The sequence below is a fragment of the Peromyscus leucopus genome, chromosome 16_21, assembly GCF_004664715.2.
Source record: "Peromyscus leucopus breed LL Stock chromosome 16_21, UCI_PerLeu_2.1, whole genome shotgun sequence".
NCBI lineage: Eukaryota > Metazoa > Chordata > Mammalia > Rodentia > Cricetidae > Peromyscus > Peromyscus leucopus.
In genome coordinates, this window is record NC_051084.1 from 37,141,385 (window position 1) to 37,159,375 (window position 17,991).

Sequence of the window (17,991 nt, forward strand, 5' to 3'; positions counted from 1 at the left end):
TTTTTTTTAAAAAAAAAGATTTATTTATTATGTATAGTGTTTTATCTGCATATATGCTTATAGTCCAGAAGAGGGCACCAGATCTCATTATAGATGGTTGTGAGCCACCACGTGGTTACTGGGAATTGAACTCAGGACCTCTGGAAGAGCAGTCGGTGCTCTTAACTGCTGAGCCATCTCTCCAGCCCGAGGAACTTCTTAATTACACTTAGAAACCTTATTTTGTAAAGATTTAACACAGGACAAACAGGAATGTCTTTTAAACTCTCTTAGCTGCAAACAGATCTCTTAACCTGCAAGGTATAATTTTTCTGTTCTGGTCATTAACTTGCGAGGCATTTGTCTCACATTGCTCTTGGTGGATCAGAATTGATCGAGGCAACTTGCAAATAAAAGGGAGCCTAGCAGAAGCAGATTGTCTTTCTTAGAGCATTAGAACAGTGAAGGGCAACAGTCTCAGCAGAGTTGGAGAAGATGCTCCAAGGTGGGGGTGGGGGTGGCTTGAGGGCTTCATAGGGCAGGGAACTATTGGAGTGTAAATTCCATCTCTGTGCTGCGCTAACAGGTTCTTACCAATATGTTGACTTCCTTGTCAGGAGTTGACTTCCTTCCTCAGCTCCAAACTGCTTGCAGATGTTATCAGTGTGTCAGCTTTCGTGTATGGAGTTTCTCCGCTTGCCTGAAGCTTTCAGGTCATTAACTCTTCAGCCCTGACACACACACACACACACACACACACACACACACACACACACACACACACACACACACATACCCAATCCATACACAACTGACCCATACCTCCACTTCAAAACCACATCTTGCTTGACAGAACAAAGAGTTCCTCCTCCCTTGCAGGGAAATGATGCTTGTTTTTGCCTCTGTAAACTCTATTTTCTCCCGTCAGGGCTGAGAGTTCTTTGTGGCAGAAGCCTATTGTCAGTTGCCAGCTTCAATAAAGGACTCCGACTTGGTCTTGTATTTGTGGTGTTCTATATGTAATTACTCAAATAAGCATCTCATTTGGAGGCCCCGGTGAGCTATCTCACACCACATGAGACTCAGCCTCACTGCAGACAAGAGGTTGAAGGGGAGGCATGCCCTGAAGACATTCCAGGGCCTCTCACTGAGTCTGGAGAGGTCTGGTATGACTGCCATGTTCCCAGGCACCAAAATGGATCCGATCCCTCTGGTTCTCCTGGGAGGTAAATCTGTATTCTGTATTCAGTTCTGGCTCAAGAAGGTCTTTCCCTGTTCCTTTGCTTTATATTGGAATGCCAATTACTAAAGACCTAATTACCTGATTTAGTCTGAGCAAGTGGCCAGCCCAAGTAACGTGTGAATGATTCAGTGGAGCAGTTGGCTTGCATCTGGACCACAGGCTCCAAGGCTAGAGCTGGGAATCTGCTAACTGGCGGTGACTGCGTATGGCTCAGTGGCGACAGTTCAGAATCTGCCTATTGTCAAAGTTCCCCGAGATGGAGAGCTAGCTGGTGAGCAAACTGAGTTCTGCTCTGGACAGTGCTTGTCCTTGGGGGGCGGGGAGGTCTAGATCTTTGTTCTCTGTGTATCTGTTGTGTCTTGTCCTTTTGTCTGACTCAAGGATACAAGAGCTGGTCTGTCCGCCAGGCTTTTTGACTTAGTGACAACCAGAAGTCAACCTGGGGTGTGCACCTCCCCTTTCAAGAAGCAACCCCCTGCCCTCTTCACCTGAGTTACAAGAGCAGCGTTAATCCCTGCCCTGGGATAATGACAGTTCCAGTAAGTTCTGCCCTCCTTGTCCTTTGTCTGCTGTTGGCGGGCCCTACTCCCTGCAGGTAGCAGTCCACCTTGTCTGACAGCTCTCCTGAGCTTGGTGTAAAATGGAGGACTCCCTTCCCCCATTGGGAGCTTCCTGCTCTCCACCTGACCTCATTTGGAAGCTTCTTTGAGCCCAGATGCCTGACTTATCAAGTGTGACCTTTGACATAGTTCCTTGCAAATGCTCTTCCCCTGCTGCCCATATGGTAATTCGGTATCAGACTCCAGCTGTATGATAGGAGCATGCTGCAAATGCAGACTAGGTGATGCCCAGCTACTCTCCCCAGCCTATATATTCCCCTCACTCTGAAGTAAAGTTGAGCCGCAACACTGAAGCAGACTCCTGGAAGGCTATTTCCGTCTTACTCACTGGCTGTACAAAGCTCTGCACGCCGCCACCTCTGCTCCCTTTGTCCTTGCAGACTGGTAGCCAACAGAAGACGAGGAAAAAGGGGAGACCCTGCAGTCTGCACTAGCCTCCCTCCTTCCTTCTGAGGACAAGCGTTCTCCAGGTGTATGAGCAGGTACACTCCTGTCCTCGACTCAAAGGTCTCACCTAATACCACCCCATCTGCTTGTATCTTCTCCGTCTGATCCCTTTGACCTTTTGCTTCCTGGAATCACATAAACTTTTCTCTACAGAGGGGGCAACCATTCCAAACCTCTCCTACAATGCATGTTCAAGAATTTTCCCCCCAGTTTTGGGGACAATTATTGTGTTAGCCTCACTAAGGGGAAACTGCTTTTGTGTGAGGTCAGTTGGCCCTCATATAAAGTGGGCTGGCCAGCAGCTGGCTCTCTGGACCCCACTGCTGCTTGAGCCATCTGGCCTCAAGGTCACAGGTACCCCAGAACCTCAATCAGTCCCCTTATATTGATCATTGGCTGTTGGGCAAAATCCCTGTGCCTGGCTCAAAGTCTGTGCCTTCCAAACCTACCCTACTCTCCTAGTCCCGTTTCCCCACTTTGCAAACTGAAGATTCCTTTCCTCTGCCTCAGAATTCTCACCCTGCTCCTGGGTTCTTCCCACTCCTTCCTAAATAACTCCACCTCCTCCTCTTCCTCCTGCCTCTCCTTGTCCACCCCCCACACTGAACTTGAAAATTCAGAGACTTGGCCAGGCATGGTGGCATACAAAATTAATCCCAGCACTCCGGAGCAGAGGCAAGAATATCTCCCAAGTTTGAGGCCAGCCTGGTCCATACAGAGTTCCAGGCTAGCCACGTATACTGAGAACCTGTCTTAAAAAAACAAAGTTCCCTGGGACAGCCTTACTGGAAGGTGAGTCAGTCAAGTGGAGCAAGGGTGGGAAGCAGCAGTGTGTATGGGGTTGGGCAGAACCAGAGCTGAAGATGTCTTCTGCAGAGTAGAGTCTGACCATGCTGTCCAGCAGCCAGCTTCTAACAATTTCAGAACATCCAAGTCTTTAAAAAAAAAATGTATTTGAGGGTATTTTCCGCACTATGCTTTTGCTTATGGCTGAAAATTTAAAATCTGTAAAGTTCCAGCAGAGGTATAAGCCACTAGAGGGTGCTTTCATACATGATCAGCAGATTCAACCGATGTAAATGGTTCAGCAAATAACTTTGCTCATTACACTGTAACTTAAATTTAGTATCACAACTACCATATCCGTACTGAAGAGGTTCAGATATGCCACTGATACCCACCCAGGAACTGACCAGGGAAGACTGACTTATTCCTAAGCAGTAAATGGGCACCATGTCTAAGCCTCACAGAAGCCTCTGCAGCTCGCCTAAGGTACCACTCTTTACGAAGGTACGTAAGCACCAAGTCCTACCCACTCCCTTTGCGTTGTAGTTTGTGAACCTTCACAGGTGTGTGGTTACATAGGCCTTCCTCTTGTGTCCATCACTTAGTGTGGAAGTACAGAGAATCAGGCATGGTCATTCATGTCTGTAAACCCAGCATTCAAGAGGCTGAGACAGAGTAGTGTCTAGCTGCAAACAGAGACCTTGTCTCAAACAATAGGGGAAAATCCTTTCTTCCCCAACTATGTCAAATAAGAAAACTTCATTAATGGGGAAACCAAATATTTAAATGGGGCTGAGAATATAGTTGAATTGCTAGAGTGCTTACCTAGCAAGTATGAAGCCTTTGGTCCAATCTCTAGCATTTTATAAACCAGGATGTAGAGGGACTCAAGTCTGAGGTTAGAGCTAGGGTTGTACCTCAGTTGATTGAGTGCTTTGCTTAGCGTGCACAAAGCCCTGAGTCAGGAAGTCCAAGTACCACGTAAACCAAGCATCCTGGTGATGCCTACGTCAATGGGGGGGAGGGACAGAAGGATCAGAAGTTAAAGATCACCTTGGTTACATAAGGAGTTCAAAGCTAACCTTGGCTACAAGACCCCACTTTAATTTTTTGTTTCTTTTTCCAGACAGTTTCTCTGTAACAGCCTTGGCTGTCTGGAACTCTTCTATGTAGACCAGGCTGGCCTCAAACTCACAGAGATCCGCCTGCCTCTGCCACCCAAGTGTTGGGATTTAATTTTGTTTTAAAAGTATTTTGAGGTCATCCTCAGCTATACAGTGAATTTGAGCAGCCTTGCCTGTATGAGACCATCTTAACACAAACATGTTCAGTGTCTCTTTAACCCTGGGTAGTTTCTTTTTTTTATGTTAGGTCCCAATACATAGGAAAATTTTTTTGGAGATAGAGCCTCATATAGCTCTAACTAGCTTAGAATTCACTATGTAGATCAAGCTGCCCTTGAACTTGTGGTAATCCTCCTGCTTCTGCATTTCAAGTGCTGAGATTACAGGTATGTACCACTACTCCCAGTGAGATTCTGATTTTACCATCTAGGTAAAACCTAGGCATGGCCATCTTTTTAGAGCTCTTGAAGTGACCCTGACATTGGAGTAAGATTGAGAACCACTGTGACACTACATCAGTGGACAAATTTAGCTTGTAGTTTGATGTTTTTATTTACCAGCTTTTGACTAAAATCCCAAAACTGAATTCAGAAAAAAACTTAAATTGATTATGCACCAGAAAGTCTCAGGTGGAGTGAATCAGCATGTTATGTAAGTTTTAAGCAAACTAGTTAAAACTGAAGCTGCTGGAGCTGGAGAGATGGCTCAGTGGTTAATAGCAAGCACGGGGGTCTGCTCCCAGCACCCACATGGGGGCTTGTAACCACCTGTAACTTCAGCTCCATGGGGTCTAATGCCCTCCTCTGCCCACGTCTGGACAGACAGACATGCAGGCAAAACAGCAATACACATAAAATAAAAAATAGAATAAACCTTCACAAACCTTTAGCTACATACTATTTATAAAAACTCACTGTTATGACTGTGTCTTCCTGAACCATTGGACAAGCCTGTGTTCAACCTACTAACAATGAGAAGGTTTGAGAATAAAGTCATTTTACTCAGACTACAAGTTTCTGTTTCAAATTATTTATTATATATCATAGTTGCACAACTTGAGGCCGGTTAAATACAATTGGTTTTCAAAATCTCTGAATATTTCCTAGATTACTACATGCAAGTGACCATGAAAATATTTGGCATTTTGAAAATTTGAAACTCTGAACAGGCACTTACATGAAGGGAAACATGGCCATTCTTAGAACTCCACATGTACGGTAGCTGCTCCAGGACGTACGTGGAACCTTTGGCCAGGGTTGGTTGCTGGCCATTTTATCAAAGTGCCATCATAGTAAAATAGGTTTAAAGAAAGGTAACTTGGGCTGTTCAGTTTCCTTGGAAAGTAAGGTTAACTGACAGAACTTGCTCTGAGGTGTCAAGGAATACTGGTATAAAAACAAACAAAAGAACAATGAACCACGAGTGAACGTAGTTCCCACCCAGCAGCCTTTGTCTTGCCCCATAGTCCACCATCAGTGGTCTGTGCTCAGATGACTGCAGCGACTTCTTCAGAGCCACTGAACAAATGAATTTCGTGTTTGTTTGTTTGTTTGTTTTTAAATAGACTAGGTGACATTTAAATGAGTTTGAACTCGCCAATGTTCCAGTTAACAAGAAACTGTCCAGATCTGGACACTTACATATGCTTCACAAGTCCTCTGGAGCCCTCTCATCCCCAAATGGATATTTGCATACACATGGCAAAAGTTCTTAAATTAAAATATATATACACGTTTCAAAGTATTTATGGAAAAATGATACAGGTCTAAGGTGTTCTAAAATGCCAACATGTCAACTCCTCACTGCAGAACCTACATGGTGATACAGAAAATAATAGCAAAAAAGGTTAATGGGGGAAGAGGGCCACAACGACACGCCATGTAATCCCTTGGTTGGAAAATTTTAATATATCTCCGAAGACCCCATTAAAACCAGGAGGCCGTGAAATGGTAGATCCAGAAGCATCTACCGTGCAACACCAGGTTGGTTTCTGATACACATGTAAAAACAATTCTCAAAAATACTGAGGAGCCGTGTCTTAAAACTTTGCAGGACATAAGGGCTGCTCAGGTTTTCTCATTTTACTTGAACAAAAAAATATTTAATTTTTTGCACATAGAGAATAAGAGGTAATCATTAGCATGAAAAAAGAGAAAAGGATTTTCAACATTATGCATAAAGAAAACAAAATTACAAATACCAGCCTACTCACATGAAAATCCTTAATGCTTATGCTGATGCATCTGAGTACTTATCAGTGTGCAGTAAAAAAGAAAACAAAAAAGACAGCTTAAGAATTCTCCAGTGTTTCCAAGAAAGCACTTTTTAAAGTTGATATACACACAGAATCTCTAATCATACTGGAAAATAATGCAGCACTTGAGGATGAGGAAGACTAGCAGACAGATTGGACTTTCCCGGCTGTGACCGGCTCTAGCCCACTGAGCGTCACCTGTCCTGTCGGCTCCAGTTCTTGTTCCTGCTGCTTTGTCCCATTCTGCTTACATCTCAGGCTGTTCCACAGATGCCTGTGATTCCGGAGATTCAAATCGCTGGTGAAAGTTAGTCCTCGGTTTTCTCAGTTTTTCGGGTGCTTTTCTCCACAGGATGATCTCCTAGGGGAATACAAGACAGCCGTAGTGGTGTTCTCTGTTAGGTCTTAGATTTCACCATGAAAAGACTGGCTAACAAGCTGTAAAACAATCTCAGTTCCTCCCTACCAAAGCCTCAGCCGTCCTGACCCCTTTCCCTCTCCCCCCGTTCCTCCCACCTGCACTCACGTTCAGCACCACCAAAAATCTACCCTAGCACATAGTCCTAGTTGTTACTGCTTTAGAGAATCCCCAAATCTGCTGCTGTTCCATTGCTTTCCTCCAAGGTCAGTCAACCCCTCGCCATGGCCTTAGAACACCAAACCTACTTTCTGGGGAGTAGCTTTGGCTGTTCTAACTCATCCTGCGTTATCACTGCCATGTTATTTTTATGTGCACATTTCACGCTGTGTGCATACACGTGTATGCCACAGCATACATGTAAAGGCTGAAGGACTTCTGGAGTCAGTTTTCTTCTTTCACTTGTGAGTTCTGAGGGATGAACTCAGGTCTTCTGGCAGCAAGCATCTTTACCCAGTGAGCCATTCGCTGGATCCCATATTATCTGTTTTGTTTTGTTTAATTTTGTGTGCACTGGTGTTTTGCCTGGAAGTATGCCTGTGTGAGGGTGTCAGATCCTCTGAACTGGAGTTACAGATAGTTGTGAGCTGCCATGTGAGTGCTGGGAATTGAACCCGGGTCCTCTGGAAGAGTGATCAGTGCTCTTAACCTCTGAGCCATCTCTCCAGCCCCCACATTATCTGTTTTATAAACACTGCTTGTATTGCTCGTTGATAGTACCTGGCCCAAACATGAGAGGCCCACCTCACATACCCTCATGTTAATTTACTACCTCCTTCCTTCCCTAAACGCCTGTCCCAAACTGAGTTAGTCTCTGCTCTGATGCAGGCCAAATAAGCTGCCCTACCTCTTTCCAGCACCGCCTTCCACTCCCTATGGTGCTGTCTATATAAATGGTATCCTAACCAGTCAATCCCGAAATCTCTCCTCTTCTAAATTCCTGTTTCAAATCATACCTATCTATAATCTCAGTAAGAGGTAAGGCAGGAGGATTGGAAATTTTAGGTAAGCCTAGACTACATTGTAAAACTTTTGTCTCAAAAAATTAGAAAACTAAAAAACACTGGAGAGCTGAGGATGTAGTTAAGCCATGGAGTACCAGCCTAGCATGGATGAGCCTGGGTTCAGTGGACTGGTGGGATGGTACACAATGATGGAGACAGGCTTAGGAAGGTATCTACATTTAAAAGTAGAAACACATTCAAGACACTCTTAAATGCTGGGCTGGCGGTGCATGCTAAGGTAGAAGGCGTGCCTAGGACAGAGGGTAAATGTAAGACTAGCCTGGGCACCTCAGTAAGACCTCTGTCAAAACCAGAAGGAAAGGAAAGGTGCAGGAGGGGGGAGGAGAGCTTACCTAGCATGCCCAAGGTTCCACCCCAGAACCACCAAAACCAAAAGAAAAAGTATGACCTAAAACATGCCTAAATGTATCTGAAAAACTAATCACAGCAATGATAGAATTTCTGTTGGTTTTTAGCCATCTTTGTTCTTTATTTGCCTGATACCATAAACAGTAGGTGGTTTTATTCAGGAGTAAAAAAGTTGTTTAGGAGAACAATAAAAGGACTGACAGTGTGGCTCATCTCCAGTCCTGTGGAATGGCTGGAAAGATCTCTTACAACCCCTACTTCTGTACTGAATACTCAGTGTCCCCTCACACTCAGTGCCCCACCCGCTTAGCATAGTAAGTAAGCTTCTGAGAAGGAGATGCTCTCCAGGTGGTGTCAGATCTGCCCAGAACGGAGCCCTACCTGCTGCTTGAAGTACCGTCTGTCTTCCTCATCAACCAGCACGAGGTTCAAAAAGTACCTCACGGAAAACTTCTTGTTCACGTCTCTCATTGTGGGAGTTGGGTCATACCCTGCTAAGAACAGTCTTATCGGAATAGATTCTCCTGAAAGAAAAGCAATTTCCATTTACTTCTCAGGTAATCAAATATAATCACCCAAGACTCAGAACAGAGAGCCATTGCACACCAGAGCTTTGGCCTCACCGAGAGAGACGCAGACCTGAGATAAGCACTGTCTAGTCTGTCGCAGCTGACATCGGGGGACAGATGACTCCTTGGGGGGTGGTCCTACATGCTTAGTAACACCGCCAGATGCCAGCAACAGACAGCACAAAATTTCTCTGGGTAATGTCAAGTGTTTTTCAGGGAGTTGACTTGAGCTCAAAACCACTGCTCTAGAGCAACCTGGGTCAGGCCAAGAATCCTTGGATTGTGGGACTTATCCACTGTTTCAAGCTTCTCATCTGTGAAATGGGCAGTAACAATGACACCCATTTTGTAGGGAAACTGTAAGGACTATGTTGGGAGGTTAAAATACATAAAGAGATTAGAACAGTGCCAGCCAGTAAATATGGTTGTATAGAAGTAGTTGCATTTCTGCTTTGAATTTTACCATAATTTCATTAATGCATATAATGTCTATAAATACACACTAGTTCATCTAAAGGGAAAAGTGTACAGAATGCCGACGACCCAGGGGCTAGGAAATAGCTCAACTGGTAAGGTGCTTATTGCATAAGCAGGAAGACTGGAGCTCAGTTCCTAGCACCCATGTCAAACGCCAGGCCTGCTGGCGTGCATTGTAATCCCAGCACCAGGACACCAGAGGCAAGTGGATCCCAGGGCCTCTTGACTTGCAGCAAGCCCCAGATCCCAATCAGAAACTGGTCTCAAAAGCCAAGGTGGACAGTACTCTCCTTAGGGATGACATCCATGGTTGAGTCTGGCTTCCACATACACATGCATGCACACATATGAACATACACAAAAAAGGATGACAGCCTTCATTTAAAAATATTATAGACTGGGCCAGGTGGCGGCGGCGGCGGCGGCGGCGGCGGCGGCGGCGGCGGCGGCGGCGGCACACGCCTTTAATCCCAGCACTCGGGAGGCAGAGCCAGGTGGATCTCTGTGAGTTCAAGGCCAGCTTGGTCTACAGAGTGAGTTCCAGGACAGGCTCCAAAGCTACAAAGAAACCCTGTCTTGAAAAGACAAAAACAAACAAACAACAAGAGAGAGCGAGAGCGAGAGAGAGAGAGAGAGAGAGAGAGAGAGAGAGAGAGAGAGAGATGGAGAGGAGAGAGAGAGAGGAGAGAGAGAGGAGAGAGAGAGAGCGCTAGCTAGTGAGCTCAGTGGCAGAACACTTGACTAGCATGTTCCATAACCCTAGGTTCAATCCTCAACACCGGGAAGATTGTTATTGAGATTCCTGTATTTTCTGTTTTCCCCACGCCCTCTTTGTCCCTCTTTTCTCTCTCCTGGCTCCTTTTTGAGAAAAGCAAAGACTAGCCTTGAACTCTCAGTCTTCCTGCCTCTGCCCTTCCAAGTGTGGGGGTTAACATCCATGGAAACACCATGCCCAGTCACACATATTTAGTATGATATAAATAGTTTAGTTAGCATGCATCAATTATGAACAACAGGTTCATGTTGGTACTTTCCTGTATATGATGTGTTGATCATTATCATGTTACTCTTCAGTCTGCTCTCTTGCAGCCCTCCCAGGGGTGAAGCCCTGGGGCTGATCTACTTCCTCCTCCCAGTTAGTCATTGTGTGTGGGAGGGAGAGAACACACACCAGTGAGTTCCATCAGGCTTCCTCAGGAGCACAGGCAAGCATTCCTTAGAGTGCAGACATCTTTCCAGTGACTACACCATTGAAGAAAATGTCCCCACCACCCAGCAGCCATCACCTGCCTGTAGGTCCTGATGAAAGCGCAGGCCTCATGAGCCCCTCCCCAAAGGTACCTTTGCCCAATGAGCCATCTTGTCTGGCCCCCATTATTTCACTTTTGTTTGTAGGTTTCCTGAGGCAGTCTCATAGTAGCCCAAGCTGGCTTTGAATTCACAGCGATCATCCTGCTTCAGCAACCTAAGGGCTAGGATTTCATTTACACAAAATCTATACTTTACATACAAATTTGAGGTTCTGGAATTTTACAAACTAATATTGCACCTAACAAAAGTGCATGTGTGTGGACCTTGGAGTCTGAAAGGCCTGGGTCAAATGCCAACTATACAGTGACTCACTCTATAAGCTGTAGCTAATGTTTTAAGTTCTTTGCACTTTAGTTTCGTCTGAAAATATAAGATATAAATAGTTCAAAGAATAGTAGGAATTTCATGACACCTAAAAACTACAATGTCTTATTTGAAATTGGTACTCAACAAACATTATTTCCTTTCTGAAGTAATTCCTCCCAGAGTAAGAAAACCTAAGAACATGATGTCTCAGGTTACTATTGTTAGTCTAGAGACCATGGGCAGAAGCAAGTTCGGAGGAAAAGGGTTTGTTTGGCTTACCTATCCCAAGTCACAGTCTACAGAGAGAAGCCAAGGCAGGAACTTGGAGGCAGGACTGAAGCAGAAGCCATAAAGGAGTGCTGCTTACTAGCTTGCTCTCCATGGCTTGCTCCACTTTGCTTTCTTATAGAACCCAGGACCACCTGCCAATGGGTAGCGCCACCAGTGTGCTAGGCCTTCCCACATTGATTACTAATCAAGAAAAGACTTTCTAACAGGCCAATCTTACCAAGGCATTTTTGCAATTAAGGTTCTTTCTTCTCAGATAAATGTAGGTTTGTATCAAGTTGACAAAAACTAACCAGAATACTGGTTCCCCTGGCCTACATACTAAAGATTATCAAGTAATGTAAACAGGCCATGGTGGTGCATGCCTGTAACCCTAGCACTCTGGAAGTAGGTGAGCAGTAATTCAAAGTCATCCTTGGCTATAGAGTAATTTGACCAGCTTGACCTTATCTAAAACAACAACAAAAGACCATAAAATTCAAGACTCCCTGGACAACTTAGTAAGACTGTCTCAAAACCAAAGGACCAGTCAGCTAGATGGCTGAGCAGGGAAAGGCACTTGCTGTATGGCCCGACAGCCTGAATTCCTTCCTGGAACCCATGGGGTTAAGGAGAAAAATCAACCAAATCCTCAAAGTTGTCCTCTGACCTCCACATGTAGCCATGGCACAAGTGTCTGCACTGAAACACACACACACAAAGTTAAAAGATGGCCATATGTGTGTGTGTGTACATACATACATACATATACACATACATATACATACACATACATACATACACACACACACACACACACACACATACACACATCTCCCCCAGTAGTACAGTGCTTGCCTAGTCTGCATGAGGGTCTTGGGTTTAACCTCTAGCACTGAAAAAAAAAAAAAAATCATTTAAGGTTTTTGTTTTTGTTGTTTTAAATTTTTTTGTGTGTTTTGTTTTTTGTTTGTTTGAGATAGGATCTTTCTTTGCAGCCCTGACTATCTTGGAACTCTATGTAACCAGGCTGGCCTCAAACTCACAAATGCAGTGGTATTTGCTTGGGCTACAGGGCCCGAAGGAGGCGGTGCTTCCTGCTGTTGTACAGGACCTCTCACGAGGAGGAGAGAGGGGTCACCTGGTCCCTTCTCCCTGCTGCCTGCGAGGTAGATTCACTCCTGGTCAGATCAGAGGACGACTTCAGCTGTCTACTCTGTTCTGTATTCATGAGTGCATTTCTTCAATTTACATCTTAATAAATCCCTATTACCCATTAAATAGACTCATGTGGACTGATCTTAACAAGTGGTACCCAACGTAGGAGATACCATTGCCCCCTAAATAGCAGGAAGAAATTCTAAGTAAACAACATCCCTCTCCCAAAGGTTTCATTTTTCTCAGGGTTATGGATGTATAATTATAGGGTTGGGGGTGGAACAATAAAATTTAGACTCAATATTCTCCTTTAGAAAAGAAAAAGGGGAATGGATAAGTATAGTACATTAAGATAGATTACTGTATTTACTAGTAAACTGATTTAGCAAATGATCAGTCTTGGATAATTCGCACTGATATGGATTCTTGTATATTTGATACAAATGTAAACTACTCTTATATTATATTAAGATAATTCATATATTGATACAAATACAAAACTATATTTTTTATATATATAAAAATATATATTTATATATATTTATTCTTACTCCTGTTTGAAATATTTTGTATATTGATACAAATGTAATATTATATTTATCACACTGTATGTATGTTCTACCTCTGTTTAGGATACTTTGTATATTGATACATATTAAGGATATTGTTGTCATACTGCACTATACATTTCTACCTCTGTTTAAGATATTTTGTGTAATTGTCACAATTTTGAGGTCATTGTCCTTATACATCTGTTGACATGTACATCTGCCTTGTTTACATAAAGCCTTAGTCCTTAGGTTATTTAGGTAGAAAAGACTTACAGAGCCAGTCACCCATGACTGTCATTTCAATAGTTATGTCAGTTACGTTCTCCAGGTTTACAGAAACATACGTCAGACAGATAGGTAATCATCAAACACTTCACAGACCTAGAGATTATGCATTTAAATGTTTTGATAGCTAAGAATTCCGTTGATGTGAGACATGATTGCTATTGGCAGCACCGATCTGATCCCGAGAGAACGTTGGGCTTCTGAGACATTTCCACATGTAATTTTGTCTTCTTGGCACAAAATGGCCTGCTGGGCAAAGAACTGCCCTTGCTTCAACTGTTGACAGTATGAATGCTGTCCTTTCTGGATAATCAGGACACAAGGAAAAGCGACTACTGAACTCTGCCAAGACAGGGTAAGATGGTCTTTCAAAAGTCCTGCTTCTGAAAATGGTCTGTCAGATATTCTAGGCCTGTAGTAAATTGGATGCTCCGACAATGCTGAGAAACTCTAGGTGACTATCCAGGCTGCCAGCTGTCTCCGTCTATTCTCGTATGAATTTCGGAAATTGCCTGCTTGCATTTTCTGTTTTCTCAGGTATTATTATGTTCCTTCTCAGGTCTTTGATGGAGTTGAAGACTAGATAGTTACAGTTACAATCTCCCAGCATCTTAGCTAGAACATATTAGTACTAGAGTTAGAATCTTCAAGATAGAACAGCTATTGGAGTAATCTTGGTAATTTTCCATTTACCTATGTTCTGAACATTTCTGGACATTTAGCATGTCTTTCTTGTTTGATGTTATTCTTGTTGGTTGTAGTTCCATTTTTGTTTATTGCTGTGGATATTGCTCTATATAAATAAAACACTGATGGCCAGTGACCAGGCAGGAAGTAGGTTGCCAGGCAGGAAGTAGGTGGGACAAGGAGAGAGGAGAATTCTGGGAAGCGGAAGGCTGAGGGGGAGACACTGCAGCCACCGCCAGGACAAGCAGCATGTGAAGACGCCGGTAAGCCACCAGCCACGTGGCAAAGTATAGATTTATAAAAATGGGTTAATTTAAGATATAAGAACAGTTAGCAAGAAGCCTGCCACAGCCATACAGTTTATAAGTATTATAAGCGTCTGAGTGATTATTTTATACGTGGATTGTGGGACTGCAGGGCTTGGGGAACCTGGAGAGAAGCCCTCCAGCAACAGTTTATGTTATTACCCTTTGTTTTTCCTGGACAATACTTAATAATCATTCTTATCATATATAGTTTGCATTAAGTTTAGAGCCTTCTTATTTAGACAGAAAGGGGAAATGCAGTGGTATTTGCTCCGCCTAAAACCTTGGGCTATAGGGCCCGTAGGAGGTATGGTTGTACATATATATATATATATATATATATATATATATATATATATATACATATATATATATATGCATACACACATACACACACACACACACACTCTCACACACACATATATATATATGATAGATGACTTGGTGGTTGAGAACACTGACTGATGTTCCAGAGGAACCAGGTTTAATTCCCAGGTCATCCAGAGTGTGATCATAGCAGGATAAAAAATAAACAAACAAACAAAAGGGAGAAGGCAGCAGGGAGAAGGGACCACATGACCCCTCTCTCCTCCTCATAAGAGGTCACATACAACAGCAGGAAGCACCACCTCCTTCAAGCCCTATAGCCCAGGTCATGGGTGGAACAAACACCACTACACACCAAGATCCATCAGCTGCTGTCTCAAGTTCTGGGATTAAAGGTGTGTGCTACTATGCCCAGCCATTATACATTTTAAGAATTCATACTTTCACAATGAATGAAGAGTAAAGTTCAACTGCTATGAACACTGCCATCCACACACATAAAAGAAGTACTAAAGGCTTCAAGAAGGCTGAGTAAGTCAAGGCACTTGCCACCAAGCCTGAGGACATAGTAGAAGCAGAGAACCACCTCCTACAAGTTGTCCTATGACATCCACATGCATGCCACTGCAAACACACAACCCTCCCCACACACAAATAATGTACAAAAAGATTTTCAGGGGCTGGAGAGAGAGCTCAGAAGTTTAAGAGCACTGGCTGCTCTTCCAGAGGACCAGGTTTGTTTCCCAGCACCCACTCAGCAGCTCCCAACAGTCTGTAATTACAGCTCCAGGGGATCCAATGCCCTATTCTGGCCTCCACAGGTACAAGGCATGCACACGGTGCCCACATACATGTAGGCAAAACATCAATATATACATTAAAAAAAATAAACTTTAAAAAATGTTTTGAAGTAAATGAATCCAGGTGCAGTGGTGCACACCTATAACCCTGGCACTTGGGAGGCAGAAGCAAGAGGATCACCACCAGTTAGTTAAGGCCAGCCCGGTCTACAGAGAAAGTTATAGGGCCAGCAGAGATGTGCAGTAGGACTTACATCAAATAGAAAATAACAGAGGAGTGAAACTGATTTACCTTTTACTGGCGCACCATCCATGATTTCATATTTAGCGATTGTTTCTGTTTCTGTTGTGGTGCTGGGTCCTAGTAGAACAGTGGAAACGACATTGATTTGAATATTCTCTGTCCTGTTTCAGCTAATTACTGCCATTCTTTTCCAAGTTTTATTCTGTTCTTAAACTTATCACTCAACGGCACGCTTCAGTCTCCCCACAGGTACATGCAGTTCAGAGTCAGCCTCACAGAGAGAGCTCCTGCAATCCTTTCTGCTCTATGCTCAAAGAGAAGGCAGTGACACACCTCACAGCTTACACTGCAGCAAGGTTTTCTCTCAAATCTCCAACTACCTGCCCATAGAGTTCATTTTAACATAGAGAAAAACATCAAACCGAATACGTAAATGACATGCATACAAAACTTCGGGATTAACTCTAGGATATTTTAACTCAGATATCTAAAAAATGAGGTCAATTGTAAGTTTAAAAAAACACAAACAAAACTATTAAAGAGCTAAGGGTGTGGTTTAGCAGTACAGGTTTTCCAGGTGAGTTGCTGTTTGTTTGTTTGTTTGTTTGGAACCAGGGTCTGGCTATATAGTCCAGCCTGGCTTCCTTTTCAGCCTCTGTAGTCTCAGCACTTGGAAACTGAGGCAAGAAAAGCTAGAGGCCAGCAACACCTTGTCTTTAAAAGAAAAAAGAATCAGATATTTATAATACCATTACAAAATTACTTTCCTAACTAAGCTGGTCTCAACACCTGGGTTCAAGTGATGCCTTGGCCTTGGTCTACAGGGTCTTGCACTAATTCAGCTCAAGAACTGGTTTTTAAAGCATGAATTACAGCAAAATACCAAATGCAAAGTCAATATCCAATGTGGATTTCAAATTGTGTTAATATCTAAAACTTCTAAATTTTCAACTAACAAGGAATTTTAATTTCAATTAAAATCTTTTCTTCAACTTACCAATTCCTGTGATCTCCTTCTTGATCAGTTGTAACTCCATGTGTTGTATTTTTATTCTTACTAATAGGAAGTAAATTTTTCCAACAATTACATCCTTTAAATGATACCTATTTGGAAAGAATATGTATAACATACTATGAGTTTAAAAAAAAAAAAGTGAGACAAGTCAAAAAAGGTAATAGATTACCTCAAGGAAAATAACTATCTCAAAATACCATTGCAACTATTCATATTCTTTAATGTCCTTTCTCAAACAGTATTAATCAGTTCATTATGCAAATATGAAATTAAACTTTTACTTGGTGGTCAAATATACCTGAGGGACTAATTAGCACAATTAATTGTCTCTCTTTAAAAGTTAGTTTTCATAGCTGGGCATGGTGGCATACCCCTTTAGTCTCAACACTCAGGAGGCAGGGGCAAGTGGACCTTTGTGAGTTTGAGGCCAGCCTGGTCTACAAAGTGAGTTCCAGGAAAGCCGGGACTATACATAGAAACCCTATCTCAAAAAGCCTGGCCCCAAAAGGTTAGTTTTCAGGGCACTCAAGCACGTAACTAAATAGAAAGTTAGAATCTTATATGCTTGATGTTTACTTAACAACATATTAGTATGTTTTCAACACTAAAGTTCTTATCAGAACTTAGTAGTATTAGTGTGAAAAGGGTGGAACAGAACAGCTACCCCACCATCTGGCCAAAGAGACCCAGGGGCTACCCTCAGGGGTTAAGTTTGCTGCACTGTATTAATAAATAAGCCATGAAATCATGAAGTAATAAACTTGAGAATCCCTACAATACTCGAGTAGTTTTTGATTCCTCCCAGAACTAGGTATCAACGTAACACATGCATGATTAACACAGAAATCTGAAGGAACCCTTCAGTGACGGCTTTTTAGGTTCCAAACTGCCTGATAATTTTATGGACAGTTCAAAGGCATGTATGACAGTGTCAGTGATGTAAACTTGGGAGTGACAGGTGGATTTCTGAGTTTGAGGCCAGCTTGGTCTACAGAGTGAGTTGCAGGACAGCCAGAACTACACAGAAAAACCCTTTCTTGAAAAGCAAAACAAACAAACAAAAAACCCTCATACAATATACTGAAGAATATATTTGTTTGGATGCTGATTTGAACAAACCATGTGAAAAATATGTTTAGAACACAGCAGGAAGCTGGTCATGGTGGCACATGCCTTTGATTCCACCACTTTGGAAGCAGAGGCAGGAGGATCTCTATGCGTTCGAGGCCAGTCTGGTCTACAGAATGAGTTACAGGGCTACGAGAGGAGGGAGACAGAGAGAGACAGAGAGAGACAGAGAGAGACAGAGAGAAACAGAGAGAGAGAGAGAAAGGAGAGAAAGGAGAGAAAAAAGAAAAATAGCAATATATGAATGCTAACAGATATATGATGATATTAAGGAGTTATTAATCTTTTAGATAGAATGGCATAGAGATTTTTTTACA

At 42.9% G+C, this 17,991-nt stretch overlaps 1 protein-coding gene across 2 annotated transcripts in view; it reads right to left on the bottom strand.

The window, feature by feature from the left end:
* Nucleotides 1-5,212: 5,212 nt before the first annotated feature.
* The window catches only part of Vps26a (VPS26, retromer complex component A), a 32,195-nt gene continuing 19,416 nt past the window's right edge, over nucleotides 5,213-17,991 (bottom strand). For both annotated transcript variants that reach the window (XM_028886188.2, XM_028886189.1), the window contains exons 6-9: nucleotides 16,529-16,635; nucleotides 15,580-15,648; nucleotides 8,626-8,768; nucleotides 5,213-6,814 (exon numbers count right to left, since the gene is read on the bottom strand). In XM_028886188.2, the coding sequence (XP_028742021.1) occupies nucleotides 6,701-6,814; nucleotides 8,626-8,768; nucleotides 15,580-15,648; nucleotides 16,529-16,635 (433 nt within the window). In that variant the 3' untranslated portion in view covers nucleotides 5,213-6,700. The remainder of the gene's footprint in view (nucleotides 6,815-8,625; nucleotides 8,769-15,579; nucleotides 15,649-16,528; nucleotides 16,636-17,991) is intronic.